This window comes from Rattus norvegicus, chromosome 7 (assembly GCF_036323735.1).
Source record: "Rattus norvegicus strain BN/NHsdMcwi chromosome 7, GRCr8, whole genome shotgun sequence".
NCBI classification, from domain to species: Eukaryota; Metazoa; Chordata; class Mammalia; order Rodentia; family Muridae; genus Rattus; species Rattus norvegicus.
The window spans coordinates 30,268,619-30,290,696 of record NC_086025.1 but is presented as its reverse complement, the minus strand read 5'-3'; the positions used below and the strand labels follow the sequence as shown (position 1 = coordinate 30,290,696).

At 44.7% G+C, this 22,078-nt stretch overlaps 1 protein-coding gene across 10 annotated transcripts in view; it reads right to left on the bottom strand.

The window, feature by feature from the left end:
- Nucleotides 1-22,078, bottom strand: part of Usp44 (ubiquitin specific peptidase 44) — a 50,044-nt gene that overhangs the window by 10,489 nt on the left and 17,477 nt on the right. For 4 of the 10 annotated variants that reach the window (XM_039079054.2, XM_039079061.2, XM_063263444.1 and 1 more), the window contains 4 exons: nt 8,437-8,510; nt 5,491-6,943; nt 2,106-2,301; nt 192-300 (listed from right to left, as the gene is read on the bottom strand). In XM_039079054.2, coding sequence (XP_038934982.1) covers nt 192-300; nt 2,106-2,301; nt 5,491-6,943; nt 8,437-8,465 — 1,787 coding nt within the window. In that variant the 5' untranslated portion in view covers nt 8,466-8,510. Of the gene's footprint in view, nt 1-191; nt 301-2,105; nt 2,302-5,428; nt 7,001-8,436; nt 8,511-19,248; nt 19,362-22,078 lie in introns of those variants that run through there. The other 6 variants (XM_039079063.2, NM_001394071.2, XM_039079060.2 and 3 more) reach the window with 5 other exon arrangements.

Here is a 22,078-nt window from a genome sequence, read left to right as displayed (position 1 = left end):
AACTATGTCTGCTGTTCAAAGCTAAAGACAATACCTTTAAATACACTTTAAAAAGACTGTCCCTATGCCAAGCACCCAGTGCTCACATTCAACCCCTCGTATGCATACTCCAAGTCCTGACGCAGCCTAAGCAGAAAGAATGACCCAATTACTCCTGTAAGTGGCAGGCGGCTGGAACTAACACTACTGACCTGAATCGCTTGAGGTGCAGTCTGAGAACCTGAGGGAGGTGGCATATCATGAGCTGTTTCTGGGCTTCTGTGAGTACAACTGGTTTTGACGAAAACTTTCTACGCTTTGCTAAAATACAAATAAAATAAAATAAAGAGTTTCAAAAATTACAAGGAAAACCACGAGTGAACTCTTTCACGTAACCCACCCACAGTGGCTCCAGGTAGAGAGCACCATGCTAGAGGTGAGCTCAGGCTTTGACCTCAGGAAATGTGGTGCGTTTTGTAAAACAAGAAACGGATGCACAGTCAGGGTAACAGGAGGGAACGTAAGGGACGTAACAGTCCTGCAAGGGGCCGCACGAGGCTCAGCAGTCAAGCAGAAATACCGCTTGCTTGGCAGGGAATCCACATTCAGTTCCCAGGACCCACCCACATGGGGGCTCACAACTGTCTGGGACTACAGGTCCTGGGGACGCCACACCCTCGCCTGGCCTCTGCGGGCACAACACATTCGGTGTGCTTTTACACATACAGGCAGAACACTCACGCAAGAATATATTTAAAAGTACATTTGACTAGCCCAGCTAGCAGGACAAAGTTAACATTTCCTTTTACTGTATTACTTTATTACTGTATTAATATATTTTCTGAACTCTTGAAAACATGGTCAAGCCATTTAGCCTTCACTGAGCCCCTCCCAGGCACATGGGTGAGCACTGGGCACAGGATCCTGCATCCTTAGCCTTACCTGATAATGCTTCCCAGTTCTCTCCCCACCCCTCCAGTGTCAGGCTCTCTTAAGGAGAACTCAGGGTATTGTCTCCCCCGCTTCTCTCATGTCTACCTAGGGACTGTCTCTTGGGGTCTCTGCTGGACCATCTACTCCTGCTTTTGAACTCTAGGTGTACGGGTACAGAGGGTGCCGGATCTTTGGCTTCTACTTGCAAATCTTCATCTTCCTGTGTTAAAGCAATTCTTCCAGGCCTGGATTTGTTGGCCTCATTACAAATTCAAATTACTATGAGACCATATTCTACATGTACAATATTATCTATCCCAAAGTGATAAAGGTATTTGGGACATTTTAAATTCATCCTAGCAAGTCTGACAAAGGCTCACCGCTCTCTAAGATCCTAGATCCTGTAGATCTCAGGCTCTGTCATTATATAATAATGTGAAATTATGGCAGCACTCAGAACAAAATGGGACTCAGTGGTTCTGGAAAATAATCAATATGGCATCTCTTCATCGGCTGCCTAGCAAGCAGGAAACATGAGGTTTAATCTCCTAGCACTATTTTTTTAAAGAGTATCTCAAGCTCTAGTATTATTTTTTTTGAGACATGGAAATTATAAAAAAAAAAAAAAAAGATTATTGAGCCAGGCATCTGCCTTTAATCCCAGCACTTGGGAGGCAGAGGCAGGTGAATTTCTGACTTTGAGGCTAGTCTGGTCTACGGAGTGAGTTCCAGGATAGCCAGGCCCACAAAGAGAAACCCTATCTTGGAAAACCAAAGTAAGTAAATAAGTAGTAAGTAAATAAATAAATAAAATCAGTTTTATTCTATGTGTATGGGTAAGTGTTTTGCCTTCCTGTATGTCTGTACACATGTGTGCCTGAGGTAGCAAGGCATCAGACTCCTTGGGGCTCAAGTTAAAGACAGACTTGAGCTGCCACATGGGTGCTGGGAATGGAGTCCTGGCTCTCCCTCAGAATTACCAGTGCCCTGAACCATTGAGCCATCTGTCCGGCACTACAAGAAGAAATTTAATATCATCAATAATGATCATTATCAATAGAAATGTCTGACTTCTTTTGCAAAACTAAAAAGAAAATTGTTTTCATAGCTACTACTGAAGCGCTTTCTGCAAGGTTCCTCGTCTCCACCTAATATTAATCTTACAAAAGCACGGAGCGCCAGGCTGTACTCACAGTTACAATGGTCACACACGTAGATTTTCCCTTCTAAAGCTTCTGTTTCTGTAAACTTGCCCAACATATCAGTGACCAGACATGGCTGCGAGGCAGCGTCTTTCCCACTGCATTGGTATCTCTCTGGGAATTCCAGTGACAAGTCCCAGAACGGCTCTATAGTATTGGATTTGTTGTTGCAAGCAAGGCAGGTAACCTGCAAAGGAAAAGGTAACTCTGCTCACAATCTCGCTGCCAAGCAGGAACTTTCACTAGAGGTCGTTGTGAAATGAGCTTTTCTTCTGCGAATGAACTATTAGAAAACGGACAAGCAGGTTTTACAATCTGTCAGGACGATCAACTGCAACTTTTAAGAAGCTTTTAGGTAGGGCTGGAGAAAAGGCTCAGAGGTTAAGAGCACTGACTGCTCTTCCAACACCCGCATGGTGGCTCACAACCATCTGTAATGGGATCTGATGCCCTCTTCTGGTGTGTCTGAAGACAGCTACAATGTACTCACTCACATACATTAAATTAATAAATCTCTTTTAGGTAGGGCTGGTGAGATGACTCAAGGGGAAGGCACTGGCTGCTAAACCTCATGATGACCCAATTCAGTCCGATTCCTGGGACCCAAAGGGTAGAGTGAGAGAAGGCAGTTCTAAGATGTCCTTTGATGCCCAACCCTGCACGCACACGCACCACAAAACAAGAATTCTAGTAACTAGAGGCAATTTAGTGAGTGGGTTATGACGCCATCAACCCAGCACAGGAACAGCTGAAGACATCATAAGCTGAATCGATATACGACATACAAAATAAGGCTCAAGAGATGACCTGGCTGTTGAGTGCTGGCTGCTCTGCTCTTCCAGAGTCCTGAGTTCAATTCCCAGCACCTACATGGTGGCTCACAACCATCTGTAGTGGGATCTTGATGCCCAATTCTGGTGTGCAGGCATACAGGCAACAAGGCAAAGATTCAGCATGGAAGTCAGGTTTTGAGAAGTTTCTCGAAGTCTATCACACGACTTCTAGGAAGAGAGCCTTCTAGGGAAAAGAGAAGAGGTGTAGTGGCTCCATGGCAGGATGCAACGGCCAAAAGAAAAGCAAATGTTTATATAACAAATCGTATTCATTGGAGACATGACTCGGTGGCTAAGATCTGACTGCTCTTCCAGAGGTCCTGAGTTCAAATCCCAGCAACCACATGGTGGCTCACAACCATCTGTAAAGAGATCCGATGCCCTCTTCTGGTGTATCTGAAGACAGCTACAGTGTACTTATAAACATAAAACAGATAATTCTTTTAAAAAACAACTCATTTCAAGATTCACTCATTTATAAAGTAAAGAAAAAACCACTTGGCCATTCTCACACTATTGGAAATCTAAGATGAGGAAATAACTTTCTGAAAATTAAATTATCATTGCTACTCAAACTATGCCCTTTTTTAAAATCCTATGTACTTGTGTGTGGGTGTATGCGTGTGTGTGATGGTGCTCTTCAAGGCCCAAGGCATTGGATCCTCCTAGAGCAGGAGTTACAGACCTTGCAAGCTGCCTGGCATGGTGCTAGGAACTGAACTCAGGTCCTATGCAAGTGTAGTACCTGCTCTCAACCCCTGAGCCATCGACCCAGCCCCTAAGCTCCTCCCTCTGGATAAAGTAATTCTAGCACTGTGTCATGGAAATCAGGAAAAATACTAATTTATCATGACACAACAAAAAATTGGAAATAGTCCAAAATCTACAAAAGGTATGATTAAATAAATTATGGTAGAAATAAACATATAAAAATGTTTTGAAAAGAAGGATTAAAAAAATTTTTTAAGATTGATTATTTTCTTAAATGATGTTTTAAAAAGATTTATTTATTGTATGTATGTGAGTACAGTGTAGCTGTCTTCAGACACACCAGAAGAGGGCATCAGATCCCATTACAGATGGTTGTGAGCCACCATGTGGTTGCTGGGATTTGAACTCAGGACCTCTGGAAGAGCAGTCAGTGCTCTTAGCTGCTGAACTGTCTCTCCAGCCCAAGACATATTTGTTTCAGGTGTGTGCATTTGCATGGTGGATGGAGTATGTGCATGTGAGTGCAGGGACCTGTGAAGGGCAGGCAGAGGTGTCAGATGCCCCCATGGCAGGAGTTAGAGGCAGTTCTGAGCCACCAGGTGTGGGTTCTGGGAACCAAACCCAGCCTTCTGCAACTCTAGCCCAGTGGTTCTCAACCTTTGCGTCAAGAGTTGTGGAACAACTCTTCATTCAGAGGGTCCCCTAAGACCACACTAAAACTCACGACAGTGGTAAAATTATAGGCATGAAGCAGCAGCCCCTTCTGCCTCAGCTGAAACACAAAGGAAAGCTGGGTGTTAAGGGAAAGCAGGGGCTTTGGCCTGGGGACAGTTTACCAAGACCACTGGTCAGAGGACCACTATGCAGAGGGAATCTGGTTTGTGGCCCGTCCTTTCATGACAAGGAAAACTTACAGAAGTGACTGATACAAAGGAAAACCATTTGGCATTATTAATCTAAAAAAAAACAAAACAAAAAAACATTTCTTTACCTTCAAATTCCCTTACTGGTTCAAGATTTTTGACCCTTATACTTTTAATGGGATGTTGCCTTAAACTGCTCATGTACTGTATCCATTCTCACAGCACAGCAACTATGTCCGCCAGGTAACCAACACACACACACTCACTAGTGGCATTTCAAATGAGAGCACATAGTTTCTCTCTTAACCCAGCTATCTACCAAATCATTGAGACTGGACTACTATATTTATTTAACAGCTTTAAGGGCACAACAATCAAGCAGTATTACCCTATTTTAATCCTCTAAACTGATCTGGCTACTTCCCAAAGGCTCTCTCTCCTACTTCCTCTCTCCCTCTCACCCCCTCCCCTCACTGGAAGGAAGTCCAGCCCTACTCTCTCCCTTTTCAGTCACTGGCTGATCAGCTAGCTTTACTGACCGATTAAGGAATAATTGGGAAGTGATGTTTACACAACATTGAGATTCTTAGAATACAGATTTCAACTCGATACTCTTTATGCAGGGCACTGTAACATTATGCTTACCCATGTGTGCGCATGCGCACAGACAGACAGACAGACAGACACACACACACACACACACACACACCCTTACACCCTTAACCAGAGAATGGCTATACTCTGACCTAGAAAATGCAGTTCCCTCCCCTTGAAAAAGCCTCTGCTTCCACGAATACACAACTATTTCCAGTGATTGACAGAAATCTGGGTCTTCTTCACACGTTCATAAATCTATTCTGACCTAAAAATGCCACCAACTTTCACACGCTAGATACATGCAGACTACCCAGATGTAGGCCGCCCTTTAGGAACTGCCTAGGACGGTAAAATAAGTTAAGAAATCCATACCTGACTAAGTAGTTGTCCGTGAAAAATGTTATTTACGACGTTCAGAACTTGCTCAATGAGCCTCCTTTGGGAGGTGGGGATGAGAGCTGGTAATTTGGTTCCGGTTGTCTCTAGTTCTCGCTGTATCTTATCCAGAAGTTCACAAAGAAATTCCTGCGCATCTTGCTGGGCGTAACCACGGAAAGCAGGGATCAGCTTCCACACTGAGTGAAGCATGGCAAACGGCGAGACCAGGGCCCACTCTCCGGACCACATGACTTGGAACAGGGTGTGCAATTCATGGCAGAGAGAACTGTACGGGGAACTGGGCTCCCTTGGCTGAATGAGCTCCATGTTCCGACCTTTGGAGGCTCCTCCGCTTAGGCCTGAAGATAAACCCGGGTGTCTGGAGCACGCGAAGCCTTTCTCCTTCTCTTGCCCTTCGTTCAGCTGATGTGCCGCCGCTGTCGCGGCATCCGTGACGGCTGAGTGCTTATAGGATCGGGCTTTATCGCTGGCAGCCACAGCCAGCCATTGGTTCAGGTCAAGCTTTAAAAAACATTGTCGAAAAATGAGTAAATGACTCAACACTTGAAGAACAGAATTCATATAGCAAGTATTTCCTAAATTTCTCAGTCCGGTTACACCAGGAGTTACCGCGGGCCTTCGTTTGATTAAGGAGTCACTTACTCTTTTAAGTTTCCCGTCTTCCGAGGGAGGTAGCGCTAAGGCTTTCTCCTTCGCTGGGGACGCTGGAGGTGGCGGCGGTGCCTGCACCGGAAGGATTTCGACCGTGGCCGCCTCGGAGAGGCCTTGTAAGCGTAAACTCTTTCGCGGAGGAGTGCATTCCAGCTCAGCTTTCATCTGCTGTTCTAACTCCTGCTGCCTTCTCTTCACCTCTCTCTTGGCTACCGTTTTCTCCTGAGTTTGCTCTTGCCTTTTCCTTCCAATCGGTGACTGTTCAAACCAAGTTCGAAAGGTTTTTCCCATGAGCGCACGTCTCCTGTGCCAGAGGGCAGTGCACATCGGATCTTCACTTCCAGGCAGAGACTGGGTGCTGTCGTGTAGGGAGTAAGAATCGGCCTGCGCATTCACAGGCTGTAAGACCGAGTCACTCTGAACCACACAAGGGTAACTTTTACCTTTGATTGCACTTAGTGTACTTCGTAGTGACTTCAGATCTCCGGCTGTGTTATCGTTTAGGACATAATCGTTACAAAGATAACAAAAAACATACATGTCATTCACCTCAAAGGCCACGGGATGGCTGCTTTCTTCAAAGTGCTTCAGTGCGTGCTCTTGGATATACTGCCCACAGGCGACGTGGGAACAGCTGAGGCAAGCCCAAATGGACTCCGTTGTATTGCAGACCATGCAGAACCATTTCTGAGGGTTGAGGATGGAATGTCCTTGAGCAAGCTGCAGCTGCTCAATGTGCTTGCACCTATCCATTGTTAGCAGGGATCTAGTCTGTCTGAAAAACACATAATCCAGTCGGGCCTCTCTTCACAACACGGGGAGCATCTGAAAACTAAGCCAAACAAGAGTGGAAGAGCTAAGCCAATTCCCCGTCTATGACTTCCCAAGGTTAATAGTATACATTTACTGCCTCTCAATCTTATTTCTGCAGTGTCTGTCACAATACCAGAGGCTGTTCTCCCTCTCCTTGCTTTGGTTTTCCTGTCTTTCTCTCCCAGTACACACACACACACACACACACACACACACACACACACACACACCATGTATATGCTAGCAATATGAGCAGTTTAAATAAAATGGAATAACACTGGGAGTGCTCAGAGGACTGTAACGACACAGGTTTATATATAGGCATATATATGCTCATACATATATATGTATAAATATATGTATATATACACATATATTTATAAACCTACTATATATAAGTCTATATATATACAGCATATATTTGGACTTATAAATAGGTATAGCCTAGTATATACAGTTGCTAGTAAGACATTGATTATTAATATATACCATGACCCTATATCCTTTTATGTGTTGATGAAAAACTCTTGAGATCACTTTATCTCTAATCTGTGCATATGGGTGCTTTGTCCGGACACATGGAAGTGTACCATGGGTATGCCTGGTGACCTTGGAGGTCAGAAGGGGGTGCTGGATTCCCCTGGAACTACTGTTATACACGGTCATGTGGACGCCATAAACTGAAGCCGGATCTCTGCAAGCCCCTGCTCTTCCTACTGAGCCATCTCTCCCGCCCTTGGCATCACTCTTGAACTCACCCTCCAGATCAGAGGGAGATGGCTCAGAGGAAACTGTTGGCTTCATTTCTGAAATAATCTCTAGAATCCAACGTCCTGTTCTACCAACGACCCAAACCACGATGACCTCTCACCTGGAGTATCACAGTGAGGCTTCTGAATGGTTTCCCTGCTTCTATACTCATTGCTATTAAAGTTTACTTCACACAAAGGGGCTGGATGGAAGGCACAGCCGTCAAGAGCACTAGCTGCTCTTCCACAGGACCTGGGTTCAGTTCCCAACATCAACATGGCAGTTAACAACCTGTAACTTGGCTTCCAGAGGATCCAACATCTGCTTCTGGTCTCTACAGACACTGCACACAAATGGTGCACAGACATTTACCCATACCCGTACACGTAAATACCCTTACACATAAAATTAAGTCTTTTTTAAAAATTCAAAGTTTACTTCACACAGCAGTATTTTGTCTCTAGATTCAAATAACCAGAGCCTACACCAGACACTTAAGATCTTTATTCTGGCCCTCCCCTTTTCATGTTGAATCAGCAGGGCCAAAGGGATGTAGAAGCGAGTGCACAGACACGCACACGCACACACACACACACACACACACACACACACACACACACACCGCACGCGCACACACACCACGCGCACACACACCGCACGCACACACACATGCACACCTGCCTTTCTATAACCACCCCTGTTTACCTGGGTCTTGGAGGATTCTCGGTCTGCATCACTCCCCAAATTGTCTATGGGCAATATAAAGTCAGCAAAGAATTCTGTGGAGGAGAATGACATGATCAGTCCTGTAGGTGAGCAAACTGACGGCAAAGAGGCTTGAAAACGAAGACAGTACGGCTGCCACAGTGGAGCAGGTTTGAAGGAGCAGACAGTGCTTAACCAGCAAAAGCCTGCGCCCACTCCTATGAGCTGTCCTGACCTCCACATGTATAATGAAGCTCACACAAACAATGCAATTGTAAAAGGTGCAGACACGAGCTCTGGCTGCTCTTCCAGAAGACCCGGGTTCAATTCCCTGTACCCACAGTGTCTCGCAGTCGCCTGGATCAGGAGATCCAATGCCCTCTTCTGGCCTCTGAAGGCACCAGGCAAGCCCATGGTGCACATTTATACATGCAGGCCAAGCGCTCACGTAAGTAATAAAACTGTAGACATTTAATACAGAGGAGGGCTGGCAAGATGGCTCAGTGGGGAAAGGTGCTTGCTGCCAAGTATGAAGAAGTTTCATCCCGAGGGACCCACATGGTGGGAGGGCAGACTCCACTCTCACACACTGGCCTCTTGATCTCTCCATGAGAACCAGGACACACATATGCCACCACACAAAGTAAATAAATGTAATTTATAAATGCAGAGGAAATAGCTACGAATTAGGTCTCTGGGAAATAAAATCAGATGGTAACTTCATTTAGATCCTTGCAGGACTGATGGAGAGTGCTATAATCAAGAAAAATTACTTCAGCTTTTAAATTCTCTTTTCGTTTGGTTTTCTAAAACAGGACCTCACTATTAAGCTCAGGTTGGCCTTGAACTCTCAATTCTTCAGATCCACAGCCTTCTAAAAGCTGGGTTTACAGGTGCAGCTCAGCACCACCACAACTAGCTCGCTATCGAAAACAACAACACACTGTTTTGAGGCAGGGCTTCAGTCTCTCAGGCTGACCTCGGTTTTACTAGAACCTGAAAGCGACCTCAAGTTTCTGATTCTCCCGCCTCCACCTTCTGAGTGCTGCGGTTACAGGTGTGTGTACCGCACCAGGTTTATGATGTGCTGCAGATGATCCTGGGGCTTTGTGTGCAAAAGGCAAGCCCTCTAACAGCGAGACTACATCCTAGGCCCACGCTTGGAGAGGTAGGGCAAGTTAATATCTGATACAACACTCAATGGGGAAAAGGCCTGCATGTATTTATCTTGGGGCTATGGCTAGATAACCGTCTGGCTAGACTGTACCTTTTAATCCATACATTTCACATTCTTGAAAACAAGGGTAGTAACTACAGACATTGCAGGTGAACACCACTAAGGAAAATAGTTTAACACATAAAGACAGAGTTCTAGGTTAGATGTGGTGGCCCTCACCTTTAATCCCAGCACTTGGGAGGCAGAGATGGGAAGATCTGTATCGGCTTAAAGGCCAGCCTGATCTACTCAAGAGTTCCAGTCCAGCCAGGGCTACATACTTTGAGACCTTATCTCAAAAACTACTGGGTTCCACATTAACTTCCTTATTCAGATTGATGCTGTTCTGTAATAGACTCTACTCCTGTGATTACAAGCAGAAATGCCTATTTCCTTGCAAATGGTACTTTTAAATTTTTCACTTTGATGATGTCTGTGATATCAAGTGTAGCTACTCAATGAAAACTTGGTCAGATGTCATTTCTCTGCTATACTAAAGTATAGGAGAGGTGTCACAGGAAATGGCTTTTTACAGTATTCCCTGGAGTTGGACCTTCCTAGATGGTCAGACGAATCATTGGGGCTTCCAATGTAGCTCTCTATGAGCAGTTACCAACTGGGCCCTCGCTTTCTTCTTGCTCTTGCCCTGGGTGTCCACCACTTCCTGCCTGACAAAGCAACCAACTAGAGCTGTTCTATTTTTTTTTAAATATTTATTTATTTTATTATATATAAGCACGCTGTAGCTGTCTTCAGACATAGCAGAAGAGGGCATCAGATCCCATTACAGATGGTTGTGAGCCACCATGTGGTTGCTGGGATTTGAACTCAGGACCTCTGGAAGAGCAGTCAATGCTCTTAACCACTGAGCCATTTCTCTAGCCCTGAGCTGTTCTATTTTAAAGTTACCCTGGTGGGAATGTCAGTCAGATTACAGGCATGTTTACATCTGTGACACACAGAACACCTCCTAGCAATAGGCGTCTCAACTGCTAATAGGCACTTAAAAAAAAGACAAGAATTAGAAGAAAACTGTGGTTGGGATTATAGATCAGCAGAAGGCTTGTCTAGCGGAATCAAACAAAAAATAATAATGCTTGCAGGCAGGAGCCTCGTATAACTGTCATCTAAGAGGCTTCGCCCATCAGCTGATGGAAACACACAGAGACCCACAGCCAAACATTAGGTGGGGCCCAGGAAGTCTTGTGGAAGAGTGGGGGAAGTCTTGTGGAAGAGTGGGGGAAGGCTTGAGGAGCCGGAGGGTTCAGGGACACAAGAAGACCTACTGAGTCAACTAACTTAGGCCCATGGGGGCACCCAGAGGCTGAACCACCACCCACAGAGCATGCACGGGGCTGGACCTAGGCTCTCTGTACATATGTAGCAGACGTGGTCTTCGGGTGGGTCCCCTAACAGTCGGAATAGGGCTTGACTCTGACTCTGTTGCCTGCCTTTGGGTCGCTTTCCCCTAACTGGGCTGCCTGGTCTGGCCTCAGTGGGAGAGGATGGACTTAGTTCTGATGCTAGACTTTGAAGTGCCAGTTGGTACCCAGGAGAGGGTGGTGTGGGGGGGAGGGGTGTGAGGGTAGACATGGGAGGAGAGGAGGGAGGGGGAGCTTCAATCGGGATGTAAAGTAAATAAATAAAAAAGAATAATTAACATACTATAAGTTATAATTCTCTTCAAGCTGATCACTCATCTCAGAGTTCCTTCTTTTTTCAAATCAGGGATTAATGGATGTCGGGATGCTATGAAGAAGCTGGTCGTGGTGGCGCACACTTTTAATCCTAGATAAGACAGGCAGATCTCTGAATTTGAAGCCAGTCTAGTCTACCGACTTGTCTAACAACAAAGCCATACCAAGGTCTAACCTCTCCCATGGGTATTTGCATTTTAAAAGGGGTCACTTTTTTTTTTAAACCTAAAGATGTGTGAAACAGATGGTGGGATTGCAGATCAGGAGAGCTTTTAGAGCACACGCTGTCTGTGCTGTCAACTACTAAAAAGAAGGCAGTAAGCGGTGGACACACAGGACAAGAGCAGGAGGGATCAGGGATCAAGGTGACCAGGAGGAATCAGGGATCAAGGTGACCCCCCTCCTCCCCACAGAGATCCAGTCCACCCTCCTGGGTGAGCCACAGCTCACAGACAGCTAGGTCAAGAGCCCCCAAAGAAGGCCCAGCACAGTTTGCTTCACACTTATTTTCCTCTCCAGGATTCAAAGCGCTTCTTTTTAACTCCTCTGAGGAGGCATTAACTCCGCCTGGCTCCAGAGCACCAAATATGTAAGTTTGGCATATGCATTTGAAAGGCCATGACAGAATGAAAACACTGACATCCCTCCCAGGTTCCAGTAAAATATTACCGTGTGTAGACAACAGCACTGACTACTTATTACCGTGTGTAGACAACAGCACTGACTACTTCCTACCGTGTGTAGACAACAGCCCTGACTACTTATTACCGTGTGTAGACAACAGCACTGACGAGGCTCTCGAGGAAAAGTGCCGGGAGGGAATTCAGATGGTCTGAACAATCAACCCATACACTTTTAGAACATGTCAAACACGACCTGAGAGGCTGTCAGATGGCCTTTTAAAACCACATACGCATCTTTAAAAACACGTACTTACAAATGTTATAGAAAGCTTTAGGCTATTTCCCAGTGTTTAAAGATGATAAATTTTTAATTTCTTCACTGCAGTGACCAGGGATCATGAGTAACAAACACACTCAGGAATGGGTTATAGAAACGAGTCTCGTAAGAATAACATAGCCTGAAAACTTCTACTCAAGTTCATTTCTTTAAAAGTGCTAGTCATAAAGTGGGAGAGATGGCTCAGCAGCTGAGAGAGAAAATCTTCCCCGGCCATGTATCTAATACAAGATTTGTTTCTAGAATTTACAAAGAAAAAAAACTAAACAAAACAAACAATACAATTTAAAAATAAACATGGAGCGAGCTTGAGGAGAGAATTCTCAAAAGAAACCGAAAAGGAGGGTGGGAGATGTGGTGGCACACGCCATTAATCTCAGCGCTCAGGAGGCAGAGGCATGCGGCTCTGAGTTCCAGGACTACAGAGTGAGACCCTGAGTCTAGAAAAACAGAGAGAAAAAATGAAGAAGGAAGGGAAGAAAGGAAAGGGGAGAGTCATGGCAAGCCCCCCCCCCCTTGGGACCATCTTTCTCTATTGCTTTTCTTGTGACTGTGATAACAGCAGTTTCAGGAAGGAACCTAGCTCAGAGTTTAAAGGTAAAGACAGTCACTGTGGGAAGGGACGGCAGCAAAAGAGGTTCAGAAAGCAAACAGCAGAGAGCGCTGAGGCAGGGAAAGGGTACCCCCACCTCTACAGTGAAATGTCTGAGAATTCTGGCAAAGACACATGGTGCCTGCGTCTCTCCTAGGTTATTCCGAATCCAATCAAATGGACACTGACACTAACCAGTACAGCAGCTACAAAAATTAGTATTTCAGGGGTCTGGGGAGATGGCTTAGCAGTTAGGGCCCTTGGTTGCTATTCTAGAGGACCAGGGTTTAGTTCCCAGCACCCATGTCAGGCAGCTCACTACCACCTGTAACTCCAACCCCTGAGAATCCAATCTCCTGGCACATATGCACACATATACACATGAAATAAAGATACTTAATTACAAGCAGTGGTGGTGCCACACACCTTTCTTCAATCCCAGCACTTGGGAGGCAGAGGTAGGCGGATCTCTGAGTTCGAGGCCAGCCTGATCTACAGAGTAAGTTCCAGGACAACTAGGGATACACAGAGAAAGCCTGTCTCAAAAATAAACAACACAAACAAACCCTAATATTTCACTGGGGCTAGAATGATGACCCAACAGTTAAGAGTTTCCTGGGGCTGGGGATTTAGCTCAGTGGTAGAGCGCTTACCTAGGAAGCGCAAGGCCCTGGGTTCGATCCCCAGCTCCGAAAAAAAGAACCAAAAAAAAAAAAAAAAAAAAAAAGAGTTTCCTGCTCTCGTAGAAGACCCAGGTTTGGTTTCTAGTACCCACAACGCAGATCCAGCTGTAACCCCAGTTCCCGAGGAGTCAATGCTCTCTTCTGGCCTCTGTGGGTACCAGACACATACATAATACATATACATACATGCAGGCAACACACAAATAAAAAGGCATCCTTTAAAAATACACACACACACACACACACACACAAACACTTCATTATAAATCCTAGTTGTCTGGGGCTGGAGAGATGGCTCTGTGGGTAAGAGCACTTATTACGTTTGCAGAGGACCTGTGTTCAATTTTCTACACCACCATCCAAAACTGCAGTCCCAGGGAATACAACCCATTCTGACATCCATGGGCAGCAGGCATACACATGGCACATGTACACACATGCCGGCAATCCACTCAGACACAAAACTAAATCAATCAAAAAACAATTTTAATATTCCAGTTATCTTCACCATGACCTTTTTAGCTCACCGCTCCTCATATTAATTTCTTTATGACACTTGGAAAGAAAGCAGGGTGTAGTGAAATATGATTACAAACTTGGGAAGCGTCTATGAGGTCAGGGTTAAAGGTCAATACTAGAAATAGAACAACCGAGATCTTCTAATTAGTGCAACTATTGGCCTGTTTTCAGATTCCTTGAAAAACATCAAAATGAAAATCAGGAAAGCCAGAACACAGAATAGGCAACTAAATCACAAATCAATAAAGTAGCAGAATGAGGGAAACAGCTAGTATATATGTCTAAAAAGAATTAACCTATTGGAATTAAAATGTCAATAGTCCCTAAATTACACTGTGTTAATTCCTCCTTAGCTCATATTGTCAAATAATTATATAGAATTTATGTTTATATAATTATGTTATGGATATAATGTTTATAATTATAAAAGTCTTGGAAGACTAAAAAATAAATTTCAAAGTTCTTTACATACTATATTATCCTAATTACAACACAGCGTTTACTTTTCTACTCTCATAGGTCTAGATATTTCCCATTATCTTTTGTTAAAACCTTTTATATATAAACTGCCAAGTCTTTATAACCAGAATGTGAACTAGTGTCTTAAACGAAGCAGGCACATGCAAATTTTATATGGACATACACTTCTTACTTCAACTAAAAAAAAAAGGACACAGATAGGGATATACCACAGAATAATCTGGGTTCAAACCCTGGTACCAGAGTCAGAAAACCATACCACCACCGCAAAACCTTCAGGTACTGTATCTTTAACAGAATAAAACTGTGTTACAGTAAGTAATCCTGAAAGTCAGGCATAGATTCATATCTACTTCTTCTTCTCAGCACTCGACACTGAAGCAGAAATCCAGTCATGAAACAGCCTGGGCTGCCTGAGAGACCCTGACTCAATGGGAGAAAGACCGTGGAGCCCTCCCTCAGGCAGAAACCTCAAAGCAGACACGTTGAATCTTTCTTTGACAGAGGTAGTAATTTTAATTTTCATTCATTTTTTTGGGTTTTTGCAAACAGTTCTCTGTGTAGTTCTGCCTGTTCTACAACTCTGTAGACCAGGCTGGCCTCGAACTCAAGATATCTGCCTGCCTCTGCTTCCAGAGTACTGGGATTAAAGGTGTATGCTGCCAACACCTAGCTACAAAAGAAAAAATTTTAAGTACATTTACAGTATTGTAAAAATTTTTTGTTATGTGTTCACACACACATGTGAACATACATGCCACAGCCCATGTGAACGTGCTTACCATGGTGCATGCCAGAGCATGTGTGAAGGTGGGAAGTCTATTGTTCCTCCCACTCCCACTGGGTCAGTCTATCCTTCCGCCCTGTCAATCATCCTGAACTCCGATCCTGGTTGGCTGCAGGCCTGTGATTCTTTTTACTAAGTAACAACTTCAACAGATCCTTTAAAGATGGTAACAAGCAGGAAGACTTCCGGTTGTGTCCCCGTCCCCCACCCCCACCCCCGCAGTGAAAACTCAGAGGAAATGGCCATTTCAGTGGCAGGCAGGCTTTAGGAATTATGAACCGAAAGGCACAGTTGCCGACTTTTGGATACAGATGAAAGTAACATCGTCCAGAGTTTATAGTTAATTAGGAAAACCCTACCTGCTACTTGCAAATAGTTTTCAGTTTTCTATTTACTTCATGCGACTGCTGCAGATGCCTGTCTTCTTAAGAGATGTTTGTAGAATGCCCGGGTCAAAGCATAGTGTTTGGTGGACAGAGGGGGCTCAATATTTTTGAAGGGACAAATTATTGACTGAAATGAACACAATAGCCTCTCTACAGCTCCCGGCCCCTATTATTCCTATTGTGTGCTGCGGCACCTCTCTGTGCCAATCATGATGTATTGCCTTCCTTCCCTCCAAAAGGCTCTGGTTATTCTTTCTTCCCATAGAAACCTAGAATCCATGACTACCCTGATCCTCCTCACTAAGCAATAAAGAATTAACCTTTCCCTGGGCCTCCCTTATAACTAGCTGAAGGGGTTTTTGTTTGTTTGTTTTGAACGACGCAAAATTCTGCCTCCTAGCTACTTGAATCCCTTACTCCCATTCCTACTCATAAGTAATTAATTTTGGGGCAATGTTATCAGTGTCACACCAATACATTTATACATCAACTTCCTAAGGCAAGCTCCATTCACAATAGTGAAAACGTGTAGAAAAACACTGGCATTCAACCATGGGTCTAATAAATTGAGTTGAAATCCTTTTTTACAAACACCAGTACTCTAGTCTTTAGTACCTTTATGATGTGGTCTAACAGATACAACCTTTGACCAAAAAAAAAAAAAAACCTCCCTTGGAGATTGATTGGAAAAAAAAATCACATTGATAATGAATTTTTTACATTTTTTTCAGTACCTGAAAGTGCTGTCAAGAGTTGCACTTAAATGGCTGTTTAAGCCAGTATTTGTACAATCGTCCTATTTTCTGGTTTATCTGTCACTAATTTAGTTTGACCTCATGGAGAAACTGTTCCCCATTTCTCAGAATGATTTGGACACACGATTCATTTCCTATCTTAATTAGTCTGAGCCCATACAGCAGTCTCTTCTTCAATCTCTGTCACCAGACAGAAGCATTAGAATCTGTCGCCCATGTTTGTTCTGCCTAAACTTAAGGAAGTGAAAGAAACCTCAAACCACCACTTTTCTGCTACCAAGAAGGCAAAATAGTGCCCTCCCCCTTGCCCCTGTCCTTCAAACACTAAATTCAGCAATCGGAATTAGGGGCTGAGTTAGTAGGTAATCTGATGCTGTGACAGGGGTACGGGATGGATGGATGGATGGATGGACGCACAGACAGATGAATTGATTGATTGATTCTGCCCTCAAACGACCCAATCAGCAAGCATCAGGTATAATCAAAATGCCATAATATTCTCTAAGATTGAAGTATGTGGAGGAAAAAATCTATTAGAGTATGCATAACTGACTTTAGGGTAAAAAGAAAAACCTGTAAAAGGAGAAGGGGCAATTTTATGTGTGGATATTTAGATCTTCCATATGCTTTTTTTCTTTTTCTGAGACAAGTTTTCTCTGGGTAGCCCTGGCTGTCCTGGAACTCACTATGTAGACCAAACTGCCTCAAATTCATAGAGACCCAATTGCCTCTGACTTGTGTTCATGAGGAGCCTACAATTTTTTTTCAAGACATAATTTCACCAGTGGCTCAGCTGACTTTAAACTCATGATGCCCCACCTCAACTTTGCTGATGCTAGAATTACAAGTGTGCCTAGCAAGGCCACACTAGATCCCCAGCCCTTGATTTAACACATATTATTATATATATATATGTTAATACGGCTTCATTGTCTCTTTAATCTTTTTTAATTAGAAAAAAAAACAAACAACAAAAAAGCAGATTAGATTTTGTAAGAAACCAAGACTGTGTCCACCGTGCCTTTAGTCCCAGCACACTAAGGAAGTAGAGATAGGTGGATTTCTGAGTTTGAGACCAGCCTAGAGGAGTTTCAAGTCAGCAGAGAAACCCTTTCACAAAAAAAAAAAAAAAAAAAAAAAAGGGGGGGGGGCGGCGACAAAAGAAGGGGGAATAAAAGAAAGAAAAAGAAATCAGGGGGTTGGGGATTTCGCTCAGTGATAGAGCACTTGCCTAGCAAGCGCAAGGCCCTAGGTTCGGTCCCCAGCTCCGGAAAAAAAAAAGGAAAAAAAAAAAAATCAGGAGCGATACACATAGTAACTATAACAGTCAAACTTTCTGTACTGTACCCAATGAACTACCTGTTCGATATCAGAATATCTCAACTCAGTTTGGGATAGTAATAAGCGTTAGACTGAAAAAAAATCTAATACACTGTATATATAAGGCCTGGAGTGCAACGAATCTCTTGAGTTCCAGGTCAGCTACTATCTCAAAATAACAACAAACAAAACTACCTCGGGAATTTGAATCCAGAAGAGAAAACCCAAATGTGCCAAATGTTTAAAATCTCTTTCAAATTATCCAAGATGATAAATTAAAGACGAAGCATTATACATTCCAAAAAATAGTTTCATCTCTTTTGGAGCAAAGAGCATAATCTCATTGAGATTATGAAATCAAAGATGAATTTAATTCCTGTTTGGATATGAATCTGATTACAAACACAATTATTTTTCTTTTGTTTACACCAAACACTGGTTTTCAAGAAACCGCTCACTGAAATTGACGACTCAAAGCGTTGTCCATCCCTACCTACTCTGATCCCACAAGCAACTCCCAACATTAAAAAATAATTCAAGAGTAGGGACGGAAGATCGTAGTTTCATGCTAATTTCACAGCTCGGTTGTTTGCTAAGTGTTATGTATGAATTAATGTTTAAAAGGGTGGGGAGGGTTGAGGAAGTGAACTTTGCAAGTTACTAATGTTATCCTGAAGGAAATTATCCAGCTACCGGTAGAATTTACAACAGTTTAATATTCGCCTTGAAACAATGACTATCTTTCCCTTTTTTCTTGGAGGAGGGACGAGTCCCATCTAACTCTGAGCAGCCGTTTCCCCTCCTCACAGTGACCCACTCTTTCCAATCACCCAACCACGTCCCTTCTCCTCCGAAGCAGCGGGGAATGGTTTTAGAAAGCTGGTATTCCAAACTCGGACAACCCAACCCAGCATCGGCGGGTGGCAGCAGGTGCTGGGCCGCACTGCGACCGGACCGACGCAGGGAAGGCGAGTGTCACCTCCCGACGATCAGAGAGAGGTCCGGCGGCGGGATGTGGTGTGATGTCCCGGGTGCTCGCACCCGCAGCGCCCGGCCTGCATCCGCCCATCCCCCTCACCCTACCCCCGCCTCCGGCCGCGCTCCGGTCCACCTGTAGCATCTCCGGTACCCGGGAGGTGGCCAGCGGACTCCGGGCTGCAGGACCGCAAGACGCACCGAGACTTCCCAGAGGCGCCAATTCTAAATTCGCCGGCGCCGGCGCCTCTCCACCGCGCGCCCCTTGGCTCGCTCCCTCCGTCTGTCCACAGCCCCCTCTTCTCTCGCAGGACCCCCCGGCTGCCTGCGGGCGGGAAAACTCCGTCAGGTGCCTCCCGCCCCCCGGCTCCCGTCCGACGTCCGCTCCTACTGGGAGCCTCGCTCAACCAACCGCCGCAGCCGCGCGCCCCCCTCCACTCACCCGCACGAGCCCGAGCAGCCATCTTAGCGCTCACAGCGCGCCCCGGGCCCCCTAGTTCGGCCGCAGCTGGGCGCCACGGTCCGGGACGACGTCAGCAGAGGCGAGACCACGCCCATAGCCACGCCCATGTGAGAGGCCACGCCCCTTGGTTGTTCGGTGTGAGCGGAGCCGGGATAGAGGAGCGAGCGTGCTGGCCGTCCAGTGTCCCACTCCGGCACATGGCTCTGCGTGGCCGACAAAAACTTCTCTCAGGGCGGGCTTTCCACTTGCCGCAGCCTTCGAGGCCAGGAAGAATAAGCCCAGTATTAACCACAGGCTTGTGGGATGCTAAATATTCCACGGGTGTGCGCTCACACAGAGCTCCCAGATTTTCTGCTACTCACACATCTTCGAATCGTCAGGCAGCAACCCGGGCTTAAGTTAAAAAATCTCCTCAAATTCTCAGCTGTAGTACTTTTCCTCACAGGCACAGCTGCAGCGGGGAGTGATTTAACATGAAAAATACTCCTCAGTTTGGCATAAGGTAACTCAAAATGATCAGTGTAAGACCGTGAAGTTTATGTGCGAAAGAAATGGAGAGAATAGAGAGGAATCTGCATTAGAAAATTGGGCCTACAGGGTAAAAAAAAAAAATCTTGTCAATTATCTGGAGCTATAACTGGTAAAGAACGTAGGCTGCTCTTCTAGAGAACCCAGGTTCGATTCCCAACACCCACAAAGCCGCTTTTAATTCGAGTTCCAGGGGATCTGATGCCCTTTCGGCTTTCCCTTGGAAACAGGTACACCATACATTCAAGCAAAAACATCTATACACTTGCAAACAAAAAAGCCAATGTTTGCTGAGCTCTGAAAGCTAACCCGGGGGACACTAAAAATGAAGATGCTCTCTCTAAAGCAGCCAGATAAACGTGCAAAGTTAATATCAATGGAATGTTAAATCTGACACTACTTAGGGCAAACTAAAATTGCCCGTTTTTTTAAACCAACAAATATACTCCAGGGAGTTTCACTAGTATGGCGTGAGGGGGAAAAATGAACACACAAATATTTGAATAAAATGTCTAACCAAAGGGAAATGGCAAATTAACATCTAGCATAGATGTTAATTTAATAACCTCTTGGGAGTTCTTGGGTTGGTAACAAAATAACAATAGAAATGCAAATGATTCCTATTTGGAAAAAAATACCATATACACGAAAATTACAAACACGGGAAATAAAGTTACATAAATAAAAATGAAAGACTTCAAGGAATAAGTCAGCAAAGCACACGGTAATTCCCCGGGGCATTTTTCCCTCACACACAAAGCACACACTCTTCTACCACTATGTGGGTACCCCGGATGGAACTCAGGTCGCCACACTTGGTGGGGCAAGTGTCTTCACCTAGCGAGTCAACCATCAAGAACCATCTTGGGGTAACTAGGGCTCTGAGGGAAAGCCCTGGGTTTGATCTCTGAACACAACAAAACTGTCTCAAAGGGAAATAGAGGGGAGGCTATCAGCAATACAGAGTTCCAGTCAGAAAACAAGGTCAAATGGTCTCACAGGAGAGTTCAGAAACAGGAGTTTCCTTCCAGAGCATAATGCCTTCCAAAAAAAAAAGTCTCACGCAGCCTGTTGCGAACCCAAAGCTGTGTGAATAAATGACGAAGGAAGTGAGTGAAATAGGAAGAGAACAAGGCAACCGCAAGCTCCGTTAGGCAGAGGTGAGAGTGTGGAGTAGGATGCTCTTAACCAAATCAAGCATCTGAGTACAAATTTGCATGGTGCCAAGTGGGAAGGGAGGCCAGAGAAAAGCGATGATAATCGTGTTAATTACAGAGAATTGTTTGTAACACTTTTATGTTTATTGTTACAAATTCCCTCCGCTACCATCTGTTCCTGCTCTTCCTTCCAATTACAACAGGCTGGTTCGTGCTTCGGAGCTCAGGACCTCTCAAGTGTACCCGCGTTTGCACGCTGGCAGGATCGCCTTTTAACTTCTCTTTTGTTTTTAACCACTATCATCAAATCTAAGCTTTTCATTATAGCATTTGTAAAGATGCCTCCTTCCCTTCTTTATCAACTGATTCCCACACTTACCTATTATGTCCTTAAAAGCAGTCCCCGAATTGGCCTTAGACTAAGAGGTTGGTCCCTTTATCATCTTCCCAGGCTTTAGGTGCTTCCCACCTTCGAATCCAGGCAGATGTTTATCTCCTAAGTAGAAACTCCAGTTTCAACTCTTCCAAATCCTTACAATCGAGCTCTTTCCCGGCTGGCGTAAACTCTCACCTCCTGAAAACCACTTTCCTTGGAAAAGGCGCGCGGGGGGTGGGGGGGTGTCCCGGGGTCCCATCCCCCATCCCAGCAGCACATTATTATGCTGTCCTTGCTTTTGTTCCGCGTTTTGAGCCTGCTTCTCTCCATTTGCATTGCAACTTTTTCGGGGAGCTAGTACTTCGCACCCGGTTTGTTTACCACTCCACAGCCCATAACCTAGTGTCTGCCTCAGATACTCTTAAATTTCCTCTCCGGAGCAAAAGTGAGAGCTGCTGTGCATAAGATGGGATTTGAGAGTGACGTGGAGAGGATTTTCTTTCCTCCTAACTGCCCACCTTAGGAGAAGTGACGACAACTTACCCTTTTCCCAAAGTAAGCAATTTCTTAATCCTGACTCCTAATTAGTAACTAGTCCTCCCTGAAGTACAATACAAACTGATTTTGTCTCTAGTACCCTACATGGGAGTATGAGCAAACACAGCAAGCACGCTTCATGAACTTTAGAGCTTGCTTTTTATGCTCTGTGTTGGTTTTTCTTTTAACCTAGTCTTTTGAGACTAGAAAA